The 26,147-nt window shown below is 36.3% G+C and overlaps 1 protein-coding gene across 2 annotated transcripts in view; it reads left to right on the top strand.

Moving 5' to 3' along the window:
• TRPM7 (transient receptor potential cation channel subfamily M member 7) overlaps positions 1-26,147 on the top strand; it is a 61,415-nt gene that overhangs the window by 24,173 nt on the left and 11,095 nt on the right. For both annotated transcript variants that reach the window (XR_008238228.1, XM_052807694.1), the window contains exons 3-26: positions 851-889; positions 1,356-1,554; positions 3,258-3,471; positions 4,027-4,151; positions 4,763-4,934; positions 5,804-5,978; positions 7,812-7,935; positions 8,841-8,913; positions 9,203-9,303; positions 10,206-10,340; positions 11,754-11,807; positions 12,381-12,521; positions 13,078-13,212; positions 14,489-14,769; positions 15,254-15,482; positions 16,709-16,864; positions 17,007-17,150; positions 17,836-17,964; positions 18,890-19,174; positions 20,282-20,456; positions 21,008-21,140; positions 21,989-22,173; positions 22,874-23,006; positions 23,482-24,197. Coding sequence is in view for 1 of the 2 variants with exons in the window: in XM_052807694.1 (XP_052663654.1) it covers positions 851-889; positions 1,356-1,554; positions 3,258-3,471; positions 4,027-4,151; positions 4,763-4,934; positions 5,804-5,978; positions 7,812-7,935; positions 8,841-8,913; positions 9,203-9,303; positions 10,206-10,340; positions 11,754-11,807; positions 12,381-12,521; positions 13,078-13,212; positions 14,489-14,769; positions 15,254-15,482; positions 16,709-16,864; positions 17,007-17,150; positions 17,836-17,964; positions 18,890-19,174; positions 20,282-20,456; positions 21,008-21,140; positions 21,989-22,173; positions 22,874-23,006; positions 23,482-24,197 (4,253 nt within the window). In the remaining variant the exon portion in view is untranslated. The remainder of the gene's footprint in view (positions 1-850; positions 890-1,355; positions 1,555-3,257; positions 3,472-4,026; positions 4,152-4,762; positions 4,935-5,803; positions 5,979-7,811; positions 7,936-8,840; positions 8,914-9,202; positions 9,304-10,205; positions 10,341-11,753; positions 11,808-12,380; positions 12,522-13,077; positions 13,213-14,488; positions 14,770-15,253; positions 15,483-16,708; positions 16,865-17,006; positions 17,151-17,835; positions 17,965-18,889; positions 19,175-20,281; positions 20,457-21,007; positions 21,141-21,988; positions 22,174-22,873; positions 23,007-23,481; positions 24,198-26,147) is intronic.

Genomic DNA, 26,147 nt, shown 5'->3' with positions numbered 1-26,147 from the left:
GTATTAAAAACATAGATGATTAATAGCAGTGTAACTTCTATAGCGGACAAAATAAAAAAATTGTTTATGCTCAAAGTCTGAAAACAGTTTAAGGCTACTGTATAACATCTGTATTTGTATGCTTTTGCATACTAGCTCTTAACCATAATTGGTTAACAGCTGCTTAAGAAAATTATGGAAAACAGTGGTATAAATTTATCTGCTATGCTAATTTTAAATGTTAAGAAAGCTCTTAGCAGGAAAACACGGAAAATGTTCAAGATTGAAGAGGGTAGAAATTATATAATAAACTTTATGTAAAGATACTACTGTATACAGCTTGTTCAAATATATCTTTTCTGTACATGCAACTCAGAAATGATCAAAAAACCTTCCCAGGCAGGCAGTTCAACTTGGATGTATATTAGAAGCATGAATTTGTAGAACAGATGCAACAATGTATAGTTAGAATGAGTCCAAGAAAATGCTGGTATGTAAGTTACTTCTTAGCATCTAGCAAAATGTTTCAGTTTCAATACCGCAGATAATCCTGTCTGAAATATTCCTGGGCTTCAGATATTGATGGTTCAAAGCCTGAAAACCCAACTGAAGTCTCAGGACTGAAGCTTTTGCATGTTTATGTGTTTTTACTTGCCAAGTATACTACAGCCACATAAAATAAAGGCAGACAAGTTACCATGTTAAAAACGGGCAAACTTGGGCAGCATGTTTTCCATTTACTGGAGATCTCTCTTGTTCAGTAATCTTTCTGTAAGCACGTGAAGTGGTGTGAGTGGTCTGTCCCCATCCCACCCACCCCACCTTAAAACTGAAGCTGAAGTTTACTCATATCTTTAAATATTTCTTATAGATGCCTTCCAGGATGTCAGATTTGTCAGCAACTTGTCAGGTGAGAGTTCTCTGTAATTACAATATTTATGAGTTTTTTTTCCGTTAAATGAACACTTTCATAATAGGGTTTTAAAAAGTTTTGATCAATATTGCAAATGACAAGTCAGTGAAAGGTTAGATATAAACCAAATATAACTAATGAATAAAGAACTGTCTGCAATACATAGATCACAGATTTATAAATGTTATATAAATTATTTGGCTTCAAAGAACGAGTTTCTTCTGGATTCCAACCTGCTATCTCAGTGAGCTTCCATATTTTGCATAATAATTATGTATTGTAATTAGTTCTTGCTATAAATATTTATGGCAACAAAGCTTGCTCTGGAAAAGAGGTTTATATAATATTTAGAGTCTGCTTTCTAAATCTGATGTATCTCTGTTATATATAAAAGAAGTTCTTCTCTCTTGTCTTATAATAATAGGATTTATTCAAGTATTCTAAATTATGTGGTTGGGTGCAGGTGCTGTTGTGGCCGCTTGGTCAGACAACATGCTTGTTTTACTGCAAGTCTTGCTATGAAATACTCCGATGTGAAGCTGGGTGAAAACTATAATCAGGAAATAGAAGAATGGTCAGTGGAAAAACATACAGAACAGACCTCTACTGATGCTTATGGTGTCATCAACTTTCAAGGTGGCTCTCATTCTTACAGGGCTAAGGCATGTATGACGTTTTCTTTTTTCTTACTCTAAACATGATGATAGAGATGGTGGATGCTTCATTTAACTTTTGAAATTGAAGGCTGAAAACAACGTCACCCGTATTGTGACAAACTGGTGCCCTCTACTATGCTAGTATTTTTTTATTGTGATCTGAATTCTTTCTAATTTCCATTTTTTAATTTTATTTTTCATAACAAAAGTTGCTGAGATCTATCAGAATTAGATGTATTTGTGTACAGGCTTACCTTCAAATTGCAAATGGTGATAAGAATTCATAATCACTTCAGCAAACCATTACATTAAGTATTCAGTGTCACTGTTTCAGACTTCGTGAAAATACAGCTTACTCATCTGTGCTGCTTGCTTACTCACTACTGTTAAATTTTTATAGGACCTGTTAAGTAACATCTGCTATCTTAACCCTCTATTCATAGTTTTCAAACTCTGAAAAATGATTTAAAATTATGGATAGATGTGGAATATGCTTCTTTAGTAGATTTGTTCAAAATTATTAAAGCATAATCGTACTGATCAGAATAACTAAGTTTTTGGGGAGAGAGGGTTAGTTAGAAACAAGTATACCAATAAATGGAGATATGGAAACCAACTCCTAATTCACAAGTGCACATGTCCTGGAGAGGCTAGAAAACTGGAAATTCTGGCATATTCTCCACAACCATTTTGTAAAGGATTCCTAGTTGTGGTAGAAATGATTTAATGCTCATGCAGTTATAAGCTGCAAGGTGTTTTGATACAGTGTGGCTCCTATGGCCGAACTGAAGTGCTTGAATGAGGGAGCTGTGTTCTTTATGCAGCCGGCAGAGCCCAGAAGGAGAGTCCAGTGCTCTAGGTCAGATCATCTCTGTGGAGAGAAGGGCTCTTAGCAGAATTCTTTCATGTTCATAATAGCAGTGTATGTGTTCCTTTGTACTCTTAGTATAGCTTAAAATTGCTGCAAATCCTTTTCTAGGAGTACAGAAATAGCAAGCTGCCTATAGTCATTTCTGTGCTTACTTCTGCAGAGTGCTAGTGGGGTTGCTAAAACCAGTTTATTGGAATAGTGATGTGTTTTTAGTTAGAAATTGATTCAAGTAGGGCTTAATTTCTGCATAACGTCCCCTTCTCTATTGATCAGCTTGTATTAAAGATGCAGCAGTATTTTTAACTGAGCAACCATCTACTTAATCTTATGCTGTTAAACATAGCGAGTTAAAAAGCTGCTAGTTTTGAAGTTTTCTGTTAAAGAATGTAGCTTTCCTTCCCACCGGGAATAGGGAATGAAAAGCAAGCAACTGTCTTTCTGTAAAACTTTTCACCGTGGACATGCAAGCCTCTCCCCAGTAGGTGGCAGAACTTTTATAATATTTCTGAATTCCATCTAATTTAGAGATCACCCAATGCTTTCATAAAGATTCATTTTTCTAGGTTACTGTGCCAGTAGGATGGAGTAACATAATCTTTCTACAGTCGTTCCCTTTCCAAAACTTGCTTTCAAAACTGTTAACTGTCTTGTCCTTAATTCTGAAGGATATAAAGTAATCTTGTTCATTTATTGCATCTGCTGTGTTTTGAGAAGGTGAATTACATTTTCCATAGCCAGAAATAGGATAATATACCCTGAAATACATCCTGGTTCTTCTTTTTATGCATTGATTCTGTGATGATTTGAGAACCTTTTAACTCTCTTCTTGTGCCTGCAGTATGTGCGATTGTCATATGACACTAAGCCTGAAGCTATTCTGCAACTTATGCTTAAAGAATGGCAGATGGAGTTGCCAAAGCTTGTTATATCTGTACATGGGGGCATGCAGAAATTTGAACTTCACCCACGCATAAAACAGTTGCTTGGCAAAGGTCTTATTAAAGCTGCAGTAACAACAGGAGCCTGGATTATAACTGGAGGAGTGAACACAGGTAAAGAAGTACCAATGAATGTGCGCAGTTAATTGGATTACAGTTTATAAGAGCCAAAAGATTTAATAGATGCATAGCTTCATTTTAAAGCAAAGTAAATTTGAGTGAGTTTCGTCAAGTTAAATTAAAATAATACATTTTGAACACGTGTGGTTGGAAGCGGGCTGCTGTTCTGTCTTGCAAAGAGAAACAACACAAAGGTGGGGGTTTTTGATTTTGGGGGCTTTTTTTTGATTGGTTTGGTTTTGGGGTGGGTTTTTTATGTTTTTTTTTTTATTTTGTTTTTGAAAATGCAAGAGGAAAAACTTCATGTGATTAAAACAAGTACAGTAATGTACTGGAAACTCTAGTTCTTACTAGCCTAGTATTTATTTTGTTGAATTACTGCTACATAGTACTTTGTTTCCTTCTGGTAGATGTAGTATGGTGCTTTTTCTTTGCTGTTGTGTCACATAAGTTTCCAGATCCTTAAAGGCCCAGTTAACTAATGAAACAGTCGTATTTCTTAATAAGATGCGGCATTCAATACATTGAAATCTTTTTGTGCACAAACAGGTGTTGCAAAACATGTTGGCGATGCTCTAAGAGAACATGCTTCCAGATCATCTCGAAAGATTTGCACTATTGGGATTGCTCCATGGGGAGTGATTGAAAACAGAAATGACCTTGTTGGAAGAGATGTAAGGATAAATTACCTAATTGAAATAATGATTTACCTGACTTACTTTTTGACAGATCTGCTCAAGCGTGTTTTTTCACTTACTTCGCATCATCGGAATACTTGCTTTACTATGAAGATACATTGACATCTGTGACTTACGCAAGATCATTAGTGTTAAAGAAGTTGCAAAATGCAAATGCGCTAGAGGAGGAGCTTGTTCTCAAGTACTTAATCCTTTTTTCCCCCCCTACTGATATAACTGAATCAAATAACAAAAATGCTAAAGTATTACAGAGAATTCACAATTACAGAGGATGATAAGTTGAAAAATTTTGATGCAGAATCTTCAATGCTACTGTTTGCTAGAGCAGTCACAAGTTTTCCCAAAAGACGCCTTTTCAAAGGATCTTTTCTCTGTTATCCTTCAGAACAGAATCCTTTTGTGATATTATCTGCTTTCCTGCACAAAGTTAAGAGCTACAGGTGTTGGTGTATCCTGACCCGAGGCGTGCTTATATGTGTCAGTGCTTCTTGTTGAGCCACTACTTGTGTCTACACAAAAAGTTAAGTTTCACAGAAACAAATGTGAATCTTTACAAGTAAAAGACATTGTTGTGTGCTTGTACTTAGGTGGTTGCTCCATATCAAACCTTGTTAAACCCATTAAGTAAACTAAACGTCCTAAATAATCTCCATTCCCATTTCATTCTGGTGGATGATGGAACAGTGGGAAAGTATGGAGCAGAAGTTAAATTGCGGAGAGAACTGGAAAAAACTATTAATTTGCAACGGATCCATGCAAGTAAGTAATTCTGATGCCTGAGGACTGAGTGTTACTATGCTTTAATGACAAAGGTACTTGCACCAAACATCTGAATGAGAAAATAGAAAAATTAGTCTTTTGTTTGTGTTTCAGGTCTGAATGAAATGAATTTTGCAAATTTCAGCTGCTGCTTTGGGCCCTAGATACTGCTGGTAGATTTAGGATTTCTGTGGGACCAGAGAGGAGGGTTCTTTTGAATAAAGTTGTCAGTTTTGCTTTCATAAAGCAAATGTACGTCACTTGAGTTGTTAGTATGTTGTCAGGCCTTGCTGGTCTGATTGATTCATGGTTTTGACACTGATCACTTGCAGTTTCACAATGGGGCAACTGAGTTTGTAAAACATAATTTGTGTTTGTGCAAAGAAGCCATGACTGCTTTTGGTGTTTTCCCAATTATGGAGCAACACGTGTGGGTTTTTTTTCTTCTAGGAATGCTTTTGCAATACTCCTGTCAGTAGAGGGTTTCCACGTAACTATGTTCAAATTGTATACATGTTGTCATCTTTGGAAACTATTTGGGGGGAAGGTAGAAGGGGAGTTCCCTAAAGAAAAAATGTTCACTTTTCTGCATTAGTTCAGGAATATTTCTGTGAAGAATCTCTTCTATATTGTAGACTGTATTCAATTGTATTTATCAGTTTCTCTGCAGTGCTTTTCCCCCAGTCCAAAGTATAAACAGTGCTTGAAACTGTGCGTTAGCAACAATTAAAATGTCTGGCAGGCAGCATTTTAATTTTTATTCAGTAGAAGGGACATAATTGATTTATTAAATATGTGAAATCAATCTTAGTATTCCTTAAAAACTGGACAATGTTGTAAGTGTATAATATTTATTTGCAACTTTATAGGAATCGGCCAAGGTGTGCCGGTGGTGGCACTTGTATTTGAAGGTGGCCCCAACGTCATACTCACAGTTTTAGACTTCCTTCAAGAAAGTCCTCCTGTGCCAGTGGTAGTATGTGAAGGAACTGGTAGAGCTGCAGACATATTGGCGTATGTTCACAAGCAAACAGAGGAGGGAGGGTAAGTCCTAGCACTCCTAGCTAAACTATCAGTCATATGTAGATGGGTTTTGAGACCATTCCTTAATGAATTTGTACAAGAGCTTTTTCTGTGGAAAGAAAGGCTAAAAGCAGAGAGTGTAATCTTGCCTGTGATGCGGATTTCCAGGTTGACTGCAATAATAGGTCTGGCTAAAGACCAGGACTTCTCTCTTAGTTCTAAGTTCTTCCCACATACCTTGTACCAGCTGCACCAAATTCTGTAGTGTATGCTTGCTTTAGCAATACTTACAAAAAGGATAGGAAAATTGTACGCAGCTGTGTCCTAAATTAGGGGAACATCTCATGTGTAACTTCAGTTACGTACAGTAATTTTGTTACACCATTTTAACTAGAGGACTCAGCTCTCAGTTTAAATGCTCTGTCTGCTTCAACTTCAAAATTTAACAAAGCCACAGTAACTTAAGTGATAAATGTGACTGTTCTTAAGTGTGCACAACAGACTTTTGCTCAACCGAAGTCAGAGCTGACCAGACCTTCCAGAGATGTGGGAATAACATAGAGAATAGTATGTTACCAAACTGCTTGAAAATATCACTTGACTACATTGAATGGAAATATTTGCGTGCAGTTAGCTGTTGCATAGTAGTAACATTTCTGAAAAGAGATCTGTCGTGGTTTAACCCCAGCTGGCAACTAAGCACCATGCAGCTGCTCGCTCACTCTTCCCTGGTGGGATGGGGAAGAGAATTGGAAAGGTAAAAGTGAGAAAACTTGTGGGTTGAGGTAAAGACAGTTTAGTAGGTAAAGCAAAAGCCGCGGATGCAAGCAGAGCAAAACAAAACAAGGAGTTCATTCACCACTTCCCATCAGCAGGCAGGTGTTCAGCCATCTCCAGGAAAGCAGGGCTCCATCATGTGTAACACTTACTTGGGAAGACAAATGCTGTAACTCCAAACGCTCCCCCCCTTCCTCCTCCTTCTCCCAGCTTTAGATACTGAGCATGACGCCATATGGTATGGGATATCCCTTTGGTCAGTTGGGGTCAGCTGTCCCAGCTGTGTCCCCTCCCAACTTCTTCCTGTGCCTGCTGGTGGGGTGGGGTGAGAAGCAGAAAAGGCCTCGACTCTGTGTAAGTGCTGCTCAGCAGTAACCCAAACATACTTGTATTATCACCACTGTTTTTAGCACAAATCCAAGACATAGCCCCATACTAGCTACTATGAAGAAAATTAACTCGTATCTCAGCCAAAACCAGCACAGGATCAGAAGCTTCTATATTGTTTCTTCTGAGTAGTCTTAAAACTGAACTTTTTACACACTTCTGTTTAGTGTAGAAAACACTCGTCTGTTTTAAGTGTAGTTTCAAATAATAAAAGGGATGTGCTTGGGCTCCACAATACTTTGTGATTTCTAGTTAGTTGTCAGACTTGCATAAATCCTTAAACGTATTGGGTCCTTGTTGAGGGGACTGCCTCAGAACCAGGAGGCAGGGATCTAACATAGCAGTAAACCAAACAGCTTCGTCCATAGTAAGATCAAAAGCAGGTCTTATTCAGGGGAGTGAGTACTTAGTATTTTGTGTCAAAATCTTTTGGTTGAGAGTATCTCAGAACTGGGTATGGGCAGGAAGGGGAGACAAGCTGAGTTACTTTTACAAGGCGGTAGTAGAAAGTCATAGATTAAGCAACCTATACTCCTTTCTAAAGGTTACCCAGGATTTTGCCACTGAAACAGTAATAAGTTTATAGATGGCAGGACTCTGAATTGACATGTTGAAACTAATTAAATGCATCATTGTTTTTACTGTTCATCTATAACAATGTGTTTTCCTGTTTGTTTGTTTCAATCTCAGGAGTGTTCCTGAGGGTGCTGAGCCTGAAATCATTTCAACCATCAAAAAGACATTTAACTTTGGTCAAAGTGAAGCAGTTCATTTGTTTCAGACTCTGCTGGAATGCATGAAAAAAAAAGAACTTGTAAGTGGATCTTGCTGTAAAATTTTTTTATGCAAGGTGCATGCATTTGTGGATATAATATTAAGTTGTATCTCAATGTTGTATATGATGAAGAGTCATTCAAAAATCTTTTGTGGCCATAGTGGATCTTCCAGTTACAGAAGATAGTCAAATACAGTTTTCGTGTGTACTTTACTTCATGGCCAAGAGAGGCTTCATTCTTGTGATTATTTCTGGTAATCAGAGTTTGTTGTTGTTTCCAAGCCTATTCGTTTTCAGATGACTGGATTCTGGTTTGTTTATAAGTGTGTATGTATTTTGTATTTGGGTTGCTGTCCTTTTTTTCTTGCTTTGATTTTTGAAAACCTTGGAACTTCTTTTGCCTTTTTTTTTTTTTTTTTTATCTTTTAATGATGACTAACAAAGGTCTACTATCACTGCACGCTTAAAACAAAAGCACTTTAGAGCTTTATATGTAGCCTGAGTTCAGATACTGGTGTTTCGTTTGGACATCATATTGTGCTGTTCCGAGGTTTAAAATTGTCATATTTGGCTACACATGTTTGGTGGCAGGTTAATCTTATAATCTAGAATGAACTGAATGGGTAAACAGAATACTGTGTGGTGTTTATAGGCAACAGAGAATTATAATCATAGTGGGAGAAGAAGTTCAAATTGACTGAAGAGTGTAAAGGGTTTCTGCTATGCTTTTTCTCATAAAGGATTGTCTCATGTGGCACCCAGTTAGGAAGACAAAACAAGAGTGCGCACTAAAGCTAAGTTTAAATCGAGCATAGACTTAAGTTGCATCAAAGATAAGGTGACTTTTAATGTATCTCAATTCCTGACATGAAAGACTGGAGCTAATGACCTTTGCCTGAAAATAACTTTAAAATATGTTTTCCCTGTTTTATCCTTTTGGACAGATCACAGTTTTTCATATTGGGTCAGACGAACATCAGGACATTGATGTTGCAATACTTACAGCATTGTTAAAAGGTGAGACACTTAATTTTAAGAGCATTTGGAATCCCCAGCTATTGTTGTTTAGTGTTTATATGATCGATTATTTATAAAATACTATAATCTGTAGGGATCTTTAGTTTTTAAGCAAAGAATTATCTACTATATGTTCTCATTGTATAATGCCATAATGTGTCGTAAATGATGAAATATACTATATAACTTTGTGGTGGATTGCTTGATTTGGCCTTATTAGGAAGCAAAATTGTTTATTATCTTATATTTTAATTAATTTCAGATTTTTTTATTGTTTTTCCTTCTTAAGGCACGAATGCATCTGCATTTGACCAGCTTGTTCTTACACTTGCGTGGGATAGAGTTGACATAGCCAAAAACCATGTTTTTGTTTATGGGCAACAATGGCTGGTATGTAATAGTCTGGATTAAGCAGAATTATATTTTCTAAAAGAGAGAAACTCAACTTACTGTAAAGAATGAGTCTCTTGACTTTTGTAGAGAGAGACTGTAGAATACTGACATTTATTTTGAGGACAGTAAAAATGCATACTGTGTAGTCTTACAGCTGTCTTGTTATTGTGTAGTTGAAAATGGGTCAAAAATTTTAGAAATGTGCTAAGTGTTCTGAATAACTAGGGGAGAAAAGACATTGCAAAAGGTGGAAGCTGAATTCATGTTAGTCAGATCTCTTCCTTACAGTTGCATGGTCATAGAAGTTCTTGAGGAACATCTAGTAAAATGCGCTGTTGGCAGTACTGCGGTGTCTTTTGAGGGAGAGGACAAAATGTCTGTTTCTTGTAGTCTATTTAGTTTGAAAACTACGTTGTGGATCTTGCCTTTTTCCCATATTGCAGTAAAAATAAAACACAATCTTGTGTGAGTGTGCAGTCAAAACTACATACTACAAGGCCAGCTGATAGCAATTATGGTTCTGAGCATTTGTCTTTGAAGCAAATTGTGTTTTAAATGTTTTACGTCCTTGTGTTTTATCCAATATCAATCTGTGAGAACAGCTTAACTATGTTAAACCAAACATCTACTTAGTCCCATGTACTGTGTCAGTAGGAGATACCTATGGAAGAGTATAAGACTTGCTGATCAAGTCTTCAGAATATTCTCTCATCCTGTAATTGTGTGAAGTTCAGGGAATTTTCTGAACCAAGGGTGACATCTTTGTATCTGTAGACATATAAGGTTTCCCCAGGCCTGTAAATGAATGAGGTTGATATGTAATCTGAGTAAACTTACTTTTGTGATGCCCTGTTTTACTGGTTCTCTCCAGGCTCTACCGTATTACCTATTTGTTGTAGGTTGGCTCTCTGGAACAGGCTATGTTAGATGCCCTTGTGATGGATAGAGTTGCATTTGTGAAACTTCTGATTGAAAATGGAGTAAGCATGCACAAATTTCTTACAATTCCCAGGCTGGAAGAACTTTATAATACAGTAAGTGAATGACTGCTTTTTAAGTTACTTTTAGAACAGCTTTTTAGTTGCTCAGTGTGTTGTATACTGGGTCATATGCACCAGTCTGAAAGCCATGGGGTGTTGATAGGGAAGGTTTCCTCCCATGAGGTTAGAGTTGAGAAGTGCATGCTGTCTGGCTGCTTTGTAGTGCCACAGCTGCTTTCTGGCTCTCCAGAAATGATACCAGAAATAGTTTGTCAGCAGGATGTTCATCTGTGTCTGATGTTGGGGATAGATACTAAAGGGAAAATTGTAGCCTTGTTGTGGAACATATGAAACGTGTAAACCATAATGGGGAAGAGAACAAGAGAAAGTCAGATGTGTGAAACTTGTGCACGAAATGTGAGGTCTATAAACAGTATTGTTAGGGCTTCATAAAATGAATTCTGTCCGTAGCAGTTAAAATTATCATAATAGTTGTAAAAATAGTTTATTTTGTGAACCTGCATAGTTATAAATATTACTTAGAAAAATTTTGTTGCCGTAGGTGTCGATTTAAGAATTTTAAGGTAGTTTTGTATAACACCAAGTATCTGACAGGACAAAAAAACCCCCCTTCCACCAAAAAGTGGCTAACGTGAGTAGTACACAAATATGACTTAGGCTTACGTGAACATTCTCATTATCTGCTTTTGACAAAAAAAAAAGAAGAAAGAAAGAAAAAAAAGGAATTCTTTAGCTAATAAAGCTCTCTAAAGGAGCCCATGTGATGAGGTTTTGTTATTTGTTGTTGTTTTGGGGTTTTTTGGGTTTTTTTGTTTTAATTAACCTTTTATGGTGGTGCTTTTACACACTTGATGTGCTTTTGATTGAGTTCTGTATGGGAGCTAGGGTAATTGTGTGTCTAAAAGTGTAATAGTTCATGCACTCAGAGGAAATCAGAGAAGAAAGAAAAATCCACTTTGGTAAAAAGAGGGAATGTTCAGACTAAAAATTCTAAAAGTATGGGAGCTTTTACTATGGATCCTGCAATACTGTAAACATGAATGTCAGTCTGTGTGTGTTCCTGTAAACTGAAATGTTTATTTGTTAAAGCTTGTCTCTATAATATTATATTTTAATAATATAAAAACCCCATAATGCTGCTGTTTGCATTCTGGTGGGTCCCCTTCCCCCGCCCTTTTTGGACGAACTATGGGTGTATTAATTATGTCCCAAATTAAAACAGAAGTCAAATGCAACAAAAAAGGAAATAGTCTATAGCTAATACGGTAGTTTGAAATATTTGCATTTATTTGATGGCTACTGTTTGTTTAAAAACTATGGGGTTTTTTTGGGTTTTTTTGAGCCAACATGCAAAAATATTTGGCTTCTACTGTAATCTTCTCTTGTTGTCATTGCACTCTAATTTCTCATTCCAAATTTACCCCCTCCTTCTTTTTTTTTATAAAGAAACAAGGCCCAACTAACCCAACACTCTTTCATCTTGTTCGGGATGTCAAACAGGTATGCTGTAAATGTAAATATCTGTCAAATTAGCAATGTTAGTTTTTTGATGATATCTTGTGTTTGACTGGCAATTTAATCTTAGGTTTATTAGTTAGGTTTTATTGTAAATAATAAGCTACCTCTGCAGATGTTCTGTTGTTACCAGTACTTGCTGTTGTATGCTTAGTGCCCTGCTGCCAGAAAGATGTTAAACCCGATGAGTGTTGTCTCTTTCATCTTATTTGTGATTGTTTTCCTTCTTTGGGGGATTGAAAGCTGATACTTCCAGCTAGGAGTAATTTTGGCTGTTAAAACAACAGACAAAAAGCAGTGTGCCCCCCACCCTGCCTCCAACAGAATGAACATCTACCCTGCTAGAGGAGGTCATACAAAAAAGAAGCTATAACCTTGTCTTTTTTGAAACAGATAAATATTGAGCCATGTAGATGGTTTGGTTTGGTGGTTTGCTTTTATATTCATGAAAGGTTTAATTAGTTTTTTATTTAAAGCTGTGATGTAATATATAGAAACACTCTAAACAACTTTTAAGATTATAATTTGAAAAACTAAGAATACTTTTCGTATTCCTAGGGAAATCTTCCTCCAGGATATAAAATCAACCTGATTGATGTGGGGCTGGTTATTGAGTATCTGATGGGAGGAACCTACAGATGTACCTACACAAGAAAACGCTTTAGAGCTGTATACAATAGTCTCAGCGGGAACAATCGGGTATGTGGCAGTTGGATAACAGGACATGCTGATTCGTATGGTCTCAATTAAAAAAACCCTACATATTTTGGAGAAAAATTAGATCCATATTGTTTTGTTCTTCTTGTCAATGGACTGGTTCTTTTAAAGGCAATAGTAAGGCCTATGAGGGCAACTGGTAGCTGTTTTGAGATTGAGGACAAACAAAAGGTTTTGTTCTCCTGCTCCTTATTCTAGCACATCTAAATTCCTTCTTTGTTATTCCCTCTTTTCCTACTCATAGGAGAAGAAGGGACAGGGCTTGGGATGCAGGTATCTTAGCTTGTAAAACAAGCGTAATTGCCTACTTTGTGACTTCTTAAAAAAAGGAAAAAAACACAAAAAAACTTGTTAAATATCCAGTGAAAATTCTGGTTGTTGCTGTTGCATAACAGCAACAGTTCATCACTGTTTCAGTAGCAAAGTAACTGTTTAATTGCTCGACTAAGTATCTAGCTATAAACAAAGGATTTTATAATGCCTAGTAGGTAAGAGTAAAGAAACCAAAGCAAACCCCTTCCTCTTATTCTTGTTACAGCGATCTGGGCGAAATCCTTCAAATACTACTCCTCAGATGTGTAAGAGCCATGAGTCTTTTGGTAACAGGGCAGACAAGAAAGAAAAAATGCGCCACAATCACTTCATCAAAACAGCACAGCCATATAAACCAAAGGTACAGATGTGTGAGGAGAGCATGGTGGGGTTTATTTTAAGTAGTTAAGAGTAGAGGACCTCGTTGAAATCCAAGTACCACTGAAGTGTGAGTAGCAGCAGTTTTACTGACTTTGCTGAAGCTGGAATTTCAACCTTGCTTTTGTATTTGATTATAAACTGTCTAGCATGCTTACAGGATTCTGTAAAGAGTGTTTATCTTTCTGTATAGTAGTCTTCTGGATAAGCTTTGATATGTTAGGGAGCAAAAGGCTTATCTTTGGCACAGTTCTAGCACTAGGGGGGACTCACATGGCTTTGTAGACGGAGCAAGATTTGGCCATTTGACTTACTATAAGCAGTCTCCATGATTTTCCTCATTTGTATGTAGGTATATTAGTTACTGCTTTTCTTTTGATCTTTAAATCAAAGTAATTCCATCTCCCAGCTATTAAAATGAATTGGACTCAACTGAAGTTTTTGAACAAAAGTTCCATCTGCTTTTCAAGTCTTCAGAAATTCTTTTTTCTTTTTATAATTAGATATTGGATCACTCAGCATTTTATTTCAAGTTATGTAATTGTTACCTGATCAGAAAGTAACTCCCAAAACACACAAAGTATGTTTAGAGAGGAGACATTGTTTTATTCTGTGCAGGGTGCAAGGTGGAAGATTTCCACAAATCGAGTACACCTACTGAGGTTTTCAGTCCATACTTATACACTACAGTTAAAACACCACGTCTATCTAATACATGTGTTTCACCTAACTATTGCATATTCATTGTCTTGAGCAAGTATGACAGACGTGTTGTTCTCTTGAGCAATCATCCCGTCTTCTACGTCTGCGTGGGGGTCTCTGGTGGTCTTCGGTGGTCGTATGGGGAAGGATACCCCTACTCCTTTTGTCCTTTTATGGTTATGCATCATCAGAGGACACCAGGGTCTTTGTTTCTCTTGCCAACCCCTCCTTTCTCAATGCTGAAGGAGGAGGTATGTCCTTAATTAGCAAGTCTGTGACTCTGAAATGTCTGTTATCTGGTGCCTTGACCATTATCCAAACACTCCTTAAGCATCCTCTGTTGTAAGCAGAATCTTAAATTAGATAAGCTTTACCTTGAATACACATAATCTAAACAGTCCTTGAATAGCAAGCATACCACACTTCTCATGTTTTAGGGTTTTTTCTTTAAGCTAACACCGCCTTCTTTTTTGTTAATCAGTCTTTTGAAGGCCTGAGGCAATATAATGACCAAGTTTAGAGATTTAAAAATGTAACTTTCTGATTTTATTTTAAAGATTGACACTGGTACAGAAGAGGGAAAAAAGAAAAGAACCAAAGATGAAATAGTAGACATAGATGACCCTGAAACGAGACGTTTTGCTTATCCTCTCAACGAGCTGTTACTTTGGGCGGTGTTAATGAAGAGGCAGAAGATGGCCCTCTTCTTCTGGCAGCATGGGGAGGAGTCCATGGCGAAAGCCTTAGTTGCTTGCAAAGTGTATCGTTCAATGGCATATGAAGCAAAACAAAGTGACCTTGTTGATGATACTTCAGAAGAACTGAAACAGTATTCCAAGTAAATTACATTTATATTGTTAAAGTTCTTTTCTTGAAATTTACAGTAAAAGTAGCGGGCTATATGTGAACATAACCCAAACTGTTCTATTAGCACACTTGAAGACAATTCCTTTTTGCAAAAAGGATTAAGTGGCACTCTAATAGATGTTTTATGTTAGATACTGCTCCCTCCTGAGAGCTGTTAACGAGTCATGATCTATAGTTAAATTAAAATGACACTGAATGTGCCATTTACTTACTTCCATGTAATTTCCTTGCATGTTTTAACAGCTGTTTGTATCCTGCATATGTTTTTAATAGAAGTCACCGATTCACGTGTTGTAGTTATAAATTACTGTACAGTATATCTGTACAAAAGGGACAGGTAATAGTCCCTTCAAGTTGTGCTACTGGGAATTTGATTGTACAAGAAAACTGGACCTAAACTCAAGGTCATTTCTATAGATACTAAATTTTGTTTTGTTGTTTTTTATTCATTCTAGTGAGTTTGGTCAACTGGCAGTTGAACTGTTAGAACAGTCCTTCCGACAAGATGAAACTATGGCGATGAAATTACTAACCTATGAGCTTAAAAACTGGAGCAACTCAACTTGTCTGAAGCTAGCAGTGTCATCAAGGCTTCGTCCATTCGTAGCACATACTTGTACGCAGATGTTGTTATCAGATATGTGGATGGGAAGGCTGAACATGAGGAAGAATTCATGGTACAAAGTAAGCAGTGTCACAGTTTATTGGTGTAAAAAGGATCAACGGAATTTATGTTTAAATGGAAGGAAAGCATGTGTTTAAATGCTATTGGTATAAAGCTTTCACAACTATAGCTTATGTTAATCAATCCTGTAAAACAGTCTCCTATAACATAATCAAAACTGGAAATATTTATTGTAAACTCTTCTTTTGACACTCTATTATCTTTTCAAATAAGGTACAGAAATATAGAAGGCAAAACCCAGGCAAGTAGCCTTTAATCAGAGGCTTAAAGAGATCATGTGAATACTAATCCACTACTAAAAACATAGTGGTAAAAAACCTTAACAGACAGAAAACCCACTGTAAGAATATAGTTTCATGCATTTTGGCTTTTTACAGGCGGCGCATAAGACTTGATGTAGAAAAGCTTTGTGTATATCCTATTTTGGAGGAAGAAACTGAACAAAAGCAGGGCACAATGAAACAAGAGTAGGCAAATCGGGGACAGGTTTTCCAATGGTGCCCTCCGTGTTATAGATAAATTGAACCAAAATGGGAGTTACATATTTCTTTGAGATGTTGTACCAAAACCTAATTGTTGCTATAGAAATATAATGAAATAAAACTTTCCTACAAAATATCTACAAGCATCATTTAACTTGTCACCTACTAAAATCCTCTTTCATAACTGATTAACCATTTTCTTGCTTGCTTTGTAATAGGCTAATGACAATAAATAGCTTTTACTTATTCTCTTCATCCATGCCTTAGCTCATTTTTCTACCATAAGTTGAAAAAAAAACCCCAAACCAAAAAAACCCACCACCACCCCACCCCCAAAAACCAAACCCCAAACCCACAACCTCCACTTTTATATGCTTTTTAAATATACCTTGACAGTAGAGAGTTTCAGAGTTTCTGGGAGTGGATTAAAGAACAGAGTGTAAACAGAACATCTCAGGATCTTCAGGCTTGGAGTACCTTCTTTCTAGTGGCTTTTAGTTTTGGAATTCATGAATTCTTCCCCTTTCCTATATCTTCAAGTCAAGGAACACTCTGTATATGTGATTTTAGCCTGTTAAGTATATATATAAGTAATAACAACTAATTATTTTCTACATTTTTTCCTCAATAACAAGCAAGTGAAATCTGGATAATATATTTTCAGAGGATATTCTGTGTGTTGGTGTATTCTGATACTTTAACGTAGCTGTGAACTATTTGCACTTAGTCTTCATCTTTTGCAGGTGATACTCAGTATTTTACTCCCTCCTGCTATACTGCTGTTGGAATATAAGACCAAGGCTGAAATGTCACATATTCCTCAATCTCAAGATGCACATCAAATGGCAATGGATGACAGTGAAAACAACTTCCAGAATGCAGCAGATGAAATACCTATGGTAATGGGGGGCAGGGGGAGATTATAAAAACAATATTTCTAACTTAAAATAAATAATTACATTTTTAAATCAAAGCAGGAGTTAAAATGGGTGTCCAAAAGCATGTATTCTCTATGTGAAGTTAACAGTCCTTTCATTTTAGGAGGTGTTTAAAGAAGTAAGGATCTTGGACAGTACTTTAGAAAAGCATGATATGGAGACTCCAGCAAAACCTAAAAGACTTCCAATTACACAGAAATTTTATGCATTTTATCATGCACCAATTGTGAAGTTTTGGTTTAATACGGTGAGTTTTCTTCTGAATTGTGTGTTTTGTTTGGAAATCTAATGTGGATTTTTGGGTTCTTTTCCCAACATGTAGCTCTGTGACCTGAATGAAAGTTTAAGCACTTTTTAAAAAACAAACAAAACCCCCTTACCTTGCTGAGCTAGAAATGAGAAGTACTTGATTTTGAAAAACTGCATATGCACATGCAGTACTACATGGTTTGGGTTTTTCTCAAGTTCATGATGTTGGCTTTGAGAAATACTTTTTTTGTTTGTTTGGTTTGGTTTGGTTTGGGTTTTTTTAAGCTTAGAGGGTATTTAGCATGAACATTTTTATTCTGGCCCGAGTAATTAATTTTATCAGTTGCTACCAGGAATTCTATAATCATTTATTAGGCTATAGTTTTCATGCACAGCTTTGTTTAAATTACTGTAATAGAAACTCTAAAATTTGTATTAAAGGAAAAATAGCTGTAATAAGAACATAGCTTTTTGCTAACAATAAATAGCTTATTACAGCTATTTTTCCTCTTCTAAGAAGAAAATGTATACCCTCATAAATAATAACCTGTCTGCTTAAAGGGGTAAGTATAGTACTGTAATTCTACTTGAAGCTTTTATTGTATACCACATCAAAAGTTTCCATGCACATCTATAAAGAACCCTTCAGTAATTATATGTATAATTTTCACTGCTTTTTTTAGTTGGCATACTTAGGATTCCTCATGCTCTACACATTTGTGGTTCTTGTAAAAATGGAAGAATTGCCGTCCGTTCAAGAGTGGATTGTTATTGCTTACATTTTCACATCGGCAATTGAGAAAATTCGTGAGGTATGCCTGTAACAATCCGGGATTTTAGTTTTCTTTGTCAATTAAAACAGTATGCTTTAAACTGTGTTTATAAACAAGAGAACGTAAGAAACTTCAAGCATCAGAGTACATAATACCTTTATCTTAAAGTCTGGTATAAGCTGCTAGTTTCAATACCAGTGTTTCCTGGCCTACTGCTTGGACTTAGCTTGGTTTTCTTCTGTTTCCAATGGGGAGGAGATGGAGGTCTATTAAAAGGAGGTGGGTTTTTTCCTCCTAAATTTCAAGGAACTGGTAATGACATCCTGGTCTGATTTTTTTGTTTTGTTGTTGTGCAAATTCCTGCCCCAAGAGTTGATTTTTTTTTTTTTTTTAATATCCGTAACTAATCACTGTCTACAAGTTGTAATGAAATAAGCAACCTTACTTTTCTGAGGGCCGAAATGTGTATTTACTTATTAGTGTCAGTCAAACTCTACCACTATGCTATGACCGAGATGACAAAACAAAAAAAACTTTATCAAGACAGGATAGCTATCACAACTACGATGTTGCTTGTCAGCAAGAGACTTTTGAGAAGTTCTGTAAGAATTTTTAAATGAGAGAAAGTTCATTAACCTGGTACCTCAGGTCCAAGTGAAGGGGCAGAAGATAGGGGTTGTTTTTGTAACAGTAACTGCCTCAAAAGAAAAAACCAATGCCAAAAAAAGCCCAAACCCAAAATTCCTTCATAAATTGTTCAGACAGAAGGAAACATACATCCTCCTTGTCCTTGTTGTGAAGCTGACACAGTTAAACACTGGTTTTGATTCCTCGGTGTAAAACAGTTATCCATTTGAATAGATATTTTATTTTTGGAAGTATAAAAATGTTAGTGATTCGTATATTTCAGTGTTGGTCCACGTGCAATAAATATGAGCAGACCTGACTTTTATTTTTATTGCAGATTTTTATGTCAGAGGCTGGGAAGATTAATCAGAAGATTAAAGTGTGGTTCAGTGATTACTTCAATATCAGTGACACAGTTGCCATTGTCACTTTCTTCATTGGGTTTGCATTAAGATTTGGAGCAAAGGGGAATTTTGGTGAAAACACTTACAGAGAAAATTATGTGTTTGTTGCTGGAAGAATAACATACTGTCTCAATATAATTTTTTGGTATGTGCGATTACTGGATTTTCTAGCTGTAAATCAACAGGCTGGCCCTTATGTTATGATGATTGGGAAAATGGTAAGTACTACTTTTGTTACTGTTTTTTTTCCCAACTGAAATACATTTTTCTTGCTGCATCCATTTACAACTTTTCTCGAAGTTTTATTTAGAAAAAGATTGCTTATCCTGGTGTAATATGTCAACAACTCAGTGTGCAGAATTAGTTAGCTGAAATATAACTTAACGTGTTTCAAAACAAGCACTGATTAGAAGGCTTCCTTTATTATGGAGCTTTCTCTGTCACATGTCTGTAAAAAGCTGGCATATCTTCCTTCTCTGGTCTGTTTTGTTCTTAGACATCAGAGACTTGAATGAATATGATGATGCTTTTTTCTTGATTCATCTAGCATTGCTTCCCTTTTGGGTCTGAGATTTATTTATAGTCTTGGTTTTCTTGCCTTTGTGCTCTCTAGTGCAAGACTTCAACTTGTTTTGTGTCCTAAAGCACCCTTGTATTTTGTGCTGTGGAAAACTGGGGAATAGATTGTGGCTCCGTTCTTGTCTTCTCTCACACAAAAAATATTCAAGTTATTTATTTTTAAATTTAAACAACTTTGCTTTACTGTCAGTGAGCTATTCTGAATGTTAAAAAAGACGTTAAGGCTTGAGAACTGTATATATGAGGGCGGAAGGGGTGTTTGTTTTTCTTCCCCCCATAAAATGGTTCCTACAAAGTTGAACCCTATCATTCCTTAAAAATGAGGGCATCAAGTTGCTTGTTTCTCACTTTGACTTCTTGCAAGAGGCTTAGGTTCTGTGTTTCAGCCCTTGGAAAACTAACCTCTGTGTTTTGTGCAGCTATTGAGTGCATTTAGGAAGGAATGTTTCTCTTTATTAGCTGCTACTCATCCACATAATAAATATTTGAGTTACAAAGGAAATACTCTCAGTTGCCTTTGGCCAAGGATACTAAATACACTGTAAGAAAGGACAGGAAAAAAACCAAATTTTCTTACAGGGTTTGTATTTCAGTCAGAAAACGTTGTTAAATAACAAGTGTCCTAGACTCTTTCCCTTATATAATACATAGAATTCATCAAGCTTACACTGTCACTGTAAAAGTGTTTAAAGTTGTGCAATCATAATTATGACCTTGTGGGTTAACTGACTTTTCTGTGTTAATAGGTGGCCAACATGTTTTACATTGTGGTGATTATGGCACTTGTACTACTTAGTTTTGGTGTTCCCAGGAAGGCAATATTGTATCCTGATGAGGCACCATCTTGGACTCTTGCTAGAGATATTGTGTTTCATCCATACTGGATGATTTTTGGTGAAGTGTATGCCTATGAAATTGATGGTAAGACACTGCAATTTTGAAGCAAGGAAGGAGAAAACTTACTCTGATAAGATTTTCTCAAGGTCTTAAGAAATTCTAATTTTATGAAATGAAATGCCCAGTTTTGTTGACATTGATTCCATTCGTTGGATTATCTCCTCTTAATGGGTTGCAGCTGTACAACTTCTTAACTTTACTTTTTCATTATCCTTTATAAAGCTTGAATGCCTTAGAATGAAAACTCTACTTAATCACAATTTCTCACAAGGCTATCCCTAGCAAGATTTTGGAATTTTCCCCCATAGCTATATGATGCCAAAATTTTGGCTGTGGTGGTGTATTAAGCTTTTTAAAAATCTGATAATATGATTATACCACAGTATTAACCAGAAACTTTGCTGTATTTTTCTACCATATTCCTAAATGCATGGAGACATTTTGAATTGCAGAACCAGTGCATGATAGTTGATTGTTGCAATCTTTGTAAGTGATCTTTTTTTTCCCCTATCTATACCTGCTGGGAGTTCTAAAAGTTGTATGTATTTTCTCTGTATCTTTTTTTCCCAACGCAGTGTGTGCAAATAATTCTGATGAAAAAGTTGCTCATCTCTGTGGCCCAGGAACATGGTTGACCCCGTTTCTTCAAGCTGTCTACCTCTTTGTACAGTACATAATTATGGTTAATCTCCTTATTGCATTTTTCAAGTAAGTATATGGGTAATTGTTAATTTTTGCTAATCCTTTGATAAGTTTCTATTTTACTGCAACAAGATGACAAGAGAAAAAGAGCTGATGTCAGTTCAAAGCAATCCCATTTGCTGGAAGCATTTTCAGGTTCTAAGGCTGGTCTTCATCCCTTCCTCACTGCAAGCCTGTGATTAAGTAGGGAAGTGTGTGATGTGACTGGTATGTGTCACATCTATGAGGCCAGGGGAATAAGAAGTTTAAAAGAATTCGAAAGCATTTTGTAATGTCTCTTTGTCAGAAAACAAAGTTGTTTCCTCATCTGTATGTTGACTGTTGTTCCTAAATTCATTTAACGTTCTCTAGTTGGTTGAGTTGAATTGTAGTAGAGTAAATTGTCTTCTACAGTTCTCCGCAGGTGTTTGATTTATGGGAATAAGCAGCTCACTAACACTGAAGAACGGCAGACTGCAGAATTAACATGGTGTGATATAAAAATCTGGGTTTAGTTAGAAATAATAATTATTTTATTTTGTTTGGCAAACTTGAAATTGATTGCAGTGTAATTATTTCTGAGGAAAGGTACTGAGATGTTACCAGATGGGAGAATTTTTTAACCCTCTTCTTGCTTTGGATCATGGTGTTTTCTTGAATGTGTTTCCAACTTCCACTAAAATAATTTGCAGGAAAAAACAAGCATGTGCTTTTTGTCTCTTACTTAACTAGCTTCAGAATTCAAGATTGTTATCAAAGTGTTAAAACAAAACAAAACAAAAAAACCCAAACACCAAACCCCCACCACCCCCCTCCACCCTCCCACCACCCCAAAAACCACCTTGATGTGTTAATACTTTTCTGTTCCCTTTCAGCAACGTGTATTTACAAGTCAAGGCAATTTCAAACATTGTGTGGAAGTATCAACGCTATCATTTCATTATGGCCTACCATGAAAAACCTGTTCTGCCTCCACCACTTATTATTCTTAGCCACATGGCTTCCCTGTTCTGTTGTATATGTAAAAGAAGAAAGACAGACAAGACTTCAGATGGGCCAAGTATGAACAGTTATTATAAAAAAAAAATGCAGTAACTTTTTTGATATGATTAAAGCAAACTGTCAGAAAAGTGCTATGTTCTTGGTTATAATGTATATTCTCAAGAAAGCTGAAGTAGGTTCTAATTTTCCGTGGTTTTAGTATTGATTAAGACTCTAATTCTGTTCAAAGTCCCGGTGTTTTTATGAAGGGTATAATACACAGCCCCTAGAAATCTCCAGTCAAACCAACTTATGACAAAAACAAACAAACAAAAACCCCCGAGATTAGATTTCCTGTTAGTGTTAATAGGGGAAGAATTTTTTTTTTCTTTCTGGAAAACTTCTGTTCTCATTGGAAACCCTTTCAAAATTTAAAAAGGGCGGGAAAAAAAAGTTCCACAGGTGATAAAATTCAGCTAAGGAATCTAGCTTCTGTCTCAGAGAAAAAGATTGGAGGGTAGGAGCGTAAGGAATGATACTATTGTGCGCACAGCTCCTCTCAAAATTACTATTTTGATTTTTATTTTAGCGGAAATCTTTGGCCTTGAACTTTTTTCTAGCAAGGAGAAAGGAAGGGTCTTAGGTGGCACTGTGGTTTTTTGTTGGTTTTGTTTTGTTTTTTATTTTTGACACGCTTTGTGAAGTTGTAGCTATTGGTTTCCAGCACCTGTGCTACTTTACTACATACGCATCTTCTTAACTGTTTAATCTCTCTTTAGAACTCTTCCTGACAGAAGAAGATCAAAAGAAACTTCATGATTTTGAAGAGCTATGTGTTGAGATGTATTTCAATGAAAAGGATGATAAATTTCATTCTGGAAGTGAGGAGAGGATTCGAGTCACGTTTGAACGGTAGAATATTTACAAATAAAATTTCTGAATAGAGAAGCTTAGAACTTTTGCAGGTTTTTTAAATGTGCTGTAAGGGGGGGTAAAATGCAGCTCAAGAACATAAGTATTTATGCAAACTTTAGATGATGTCTTTCCATTGCTGTGCAGAAACTCATAATGTGATTGATGCTTCCTGATGTGTAGCAGCACTCAGTAAGCTGGGGCAATCATATTATTTAGTTTCTCATGATGTTTTAATAAACTGATAAATTTGAAAAAGTGCTATAGGCCCTCTATTGATGTGTATGTTATTTTTGTGATTCCGAAGTATGTACAAATGTTGTATTACAAACCAGTCCAATACTATAGTGTATATCATCTTGAAATTTCAGAGGTGTTTTCCTTATTAAATGGGCAGAAAGGGTTGCAAAGGTGTTTCTTTTGCATATTGAGAAAAATACCTTTCATAGCTACTTCATAATTTGATTTTTCTTAGGGTGGAACAAATGTGCATTCAGATAAAGGAAGTTGGTGATCGTGTCAACTACATAAAACGGTCGTTACAGTCTTTAGATTCACAGATTGGCCACCTACAGGATCTCTCCGCTCTAACTGTGGATACTCTGAAAACACTGACTGCACAGAAAGCTTCAGAAGCTAGCAAGGTTCATAATGAAATCACACGGGAATTGAGCATTTCAAAACATTTGGCACAAAACCTCATTGAGGATGGCTCTCTAAGATCTTCTGTGTGGAAAAAGCACAGCATTGGAAATGTCTTTGGTTCTTTCCCACAAGGAGGCCTTGAAAGTAATAATGCTTTACTCTGTAACATTTCTATACGTGATGAAAAAGAAGCCCAGCATAAGACAATTGGTCAGGAGTTAGCTCCAGTTCCCCGAAGAGAAGAAATAAACTTTCAAGAGGCAGGTTCCTCAGGCAGTGCCTTACTTTCAAATGCTGTTTCCCCTCCAGAACTTCGCCAACGAATACAGGCTGCAGAGATCTCAAAATCCATTAGTAAAAGTAAAAAATTAGGCAATTCATCCAACAGCATGCCACATGTAACATCCCCAACAGCTAAATTTTTTGTTAGCACTCCATCTCGGCCCAGTTGCAAAAGTCAGCTGGATTCTTCAGGAAAGCATGAAGAGACTGTTTTCTCTAAGACTACAGAAGGAGATAATAATGTAGAATTTGGTGCATTTGTGGGTAAGTATAACAAAGTAGATTCTGAATGTCCTGAAGTCATTATTAGCTGCTCTTATCCTCTTGCTTCTGGCTCTGCTTGCCTTGCTTTCGCCCAACCTTGTGTTGAAAATGGAGGATACATTAATTGTGGTTTTATTCATGATGAGAGTGACACTAATGATAACTACAGCTGCAGAGTTGACAAATGTGATCACCAGTCCTCTGTCAACTTATCGAAGAACAACCGCCAAACGAAGTTCTCTTTTTCAACTGGCGACTTGACGTCAACAGTCAACTGTGGTGGCTCACATGGAAAATTGAATATTAAAGATGAACTTTGCAAAAGTCAGCATGTCCATGCAATGGAACTACAAAACCAAGATTTATGTTCTAACATCCTTATGGGACTACTTCATAAACTGTGGACCAAATCTAAGCCACAAGGTTTGACTTATCAAGAATTGTATAGTATTTTGGGTGTATTCCGGTTGCAGGTGACTTTATTCTACCATTTTGCTCTGCTTTTTTTTGCTTTTAACATCTCTAATTTCCCTATGTTGCTTGAATTTTTTTTACTTAAATTATCATTTCTTTATAATTCTGTCACATAGACAATATTTTTCTGAAAAACATTAGCCAGTTGTTGAGTATAGCAGTTTTGTGCAATAAGCAGCTCTACAATTTGGTATGGGCATTGTAGACAAACGTTTTGTGACTCATTATAAAGATCCTACCTTCTCATTGCATAAATCAAAAATATTGTCTATTTCTTGACGTAATTACAGAAGACTTCTTAGGCTGATGGAATCCTGGACGAATATCTGTGGTATCTGTGTCAAGCTGAGGGATCCTCCTGTACTATGTTTCTAAACACTGTTATAACTGGGATCTTCCACTGTTGCCTAGGCTAATGTATCTTTTGGCAGTTGTTTTGGAAGCTTCTAAAGTCCTTTTTTTAAATACAGCATTATGCCTCCCCTCAAGTTTTGCTTAACAGTAAAAAGGTGCACGTTTCTGGTTACAGTTACCTACATATTTGTCCGGTAAAACAGTGGCAGATTCATTGCAAAATACAGGTGTGGGTTTACTAACTGATTTCTGTAAAGTAGATAATGCTTTAAGTACGTTTAGTGTATAGCAGAAGATCACAATCTGGAATAGTCAGGTTGCCTGCAGAGGTGTTGTCTTGCCCCAGTTGTTCAGGGATGTCTCGGTGTTTTCTTCCAAAGGTTTGTTAAGGATGTAAAAATTTAAATCTTTAGACAAGAGTTTATTCTACAGATGTGAAACTTGGAGTTCTAAGAAGTTACCTACATACACTAGCATTTTTAGATTCGTGTATGTGTAGGAAGAATATCTACACGTCTGTGCACTCAGTAGCTATTTGTTAATAATTTCCTCATGGTTTAAAAAAAAAAACAAACGACTTTTTAAATTCAGAAAGCAAGACTAAATAGAAGTAACGGACAGTGATTGTATAACTCTAATCTTTAAATGTACTTCACCACTAATAACTTTGAATACTAACTATACTTATTTTACTGGAGCCGAATTTTTAGCGTATGGTCCTCTCACATCGCTAGCATTTAGAACATACTCTTCATTCTTACTGTTCCTGTTTTATAAAACTTGTCATACAGTGCAGCTTTCCATTGTGAAACCAAGTAGATTTGCATTCATTATAAAGCCACCTGCTTGGTAAAATTCTGAAAAGTATTTCTTGCAACTGGGAGGATGAAGGGTATGTTGTAAAAGCTACCTCAAGAAAACTGTCTGCTTTTCCTTCATTTGTCAGACGTACATAAAAATACTGTAATTCAGACTGCCCTGTTCCTTTCATGTGAGGAGCATATGCCTGAGTAAAATTTTAAAATGTTAGTTTTACTTTTTGAATTGTGGTAATCCACATCTTAATGCAGGAAAAGCAATAGTTTTATATTAATATTTTGTTACACTGATTTTTACTTTAGT

This window comes from Harpia harpyja, chromosome 14 (genome assembly GCF_026419915.1).
Source record: "Harpia harpyja isolate bHarHar1 chromosome 14, bHarHar1 primary haplotype, whole genome shotgun sequence".
NCBI lineage: Eukaryota > Metazoa > Chordata > Aves > Accipitriformes > Accipitridae > Harpia > Harpia harpyja.
Note: the sequence above shows the minus strand (reverse complement) of the source record. Positions and strands in the feature narration are given on the sequence as shown.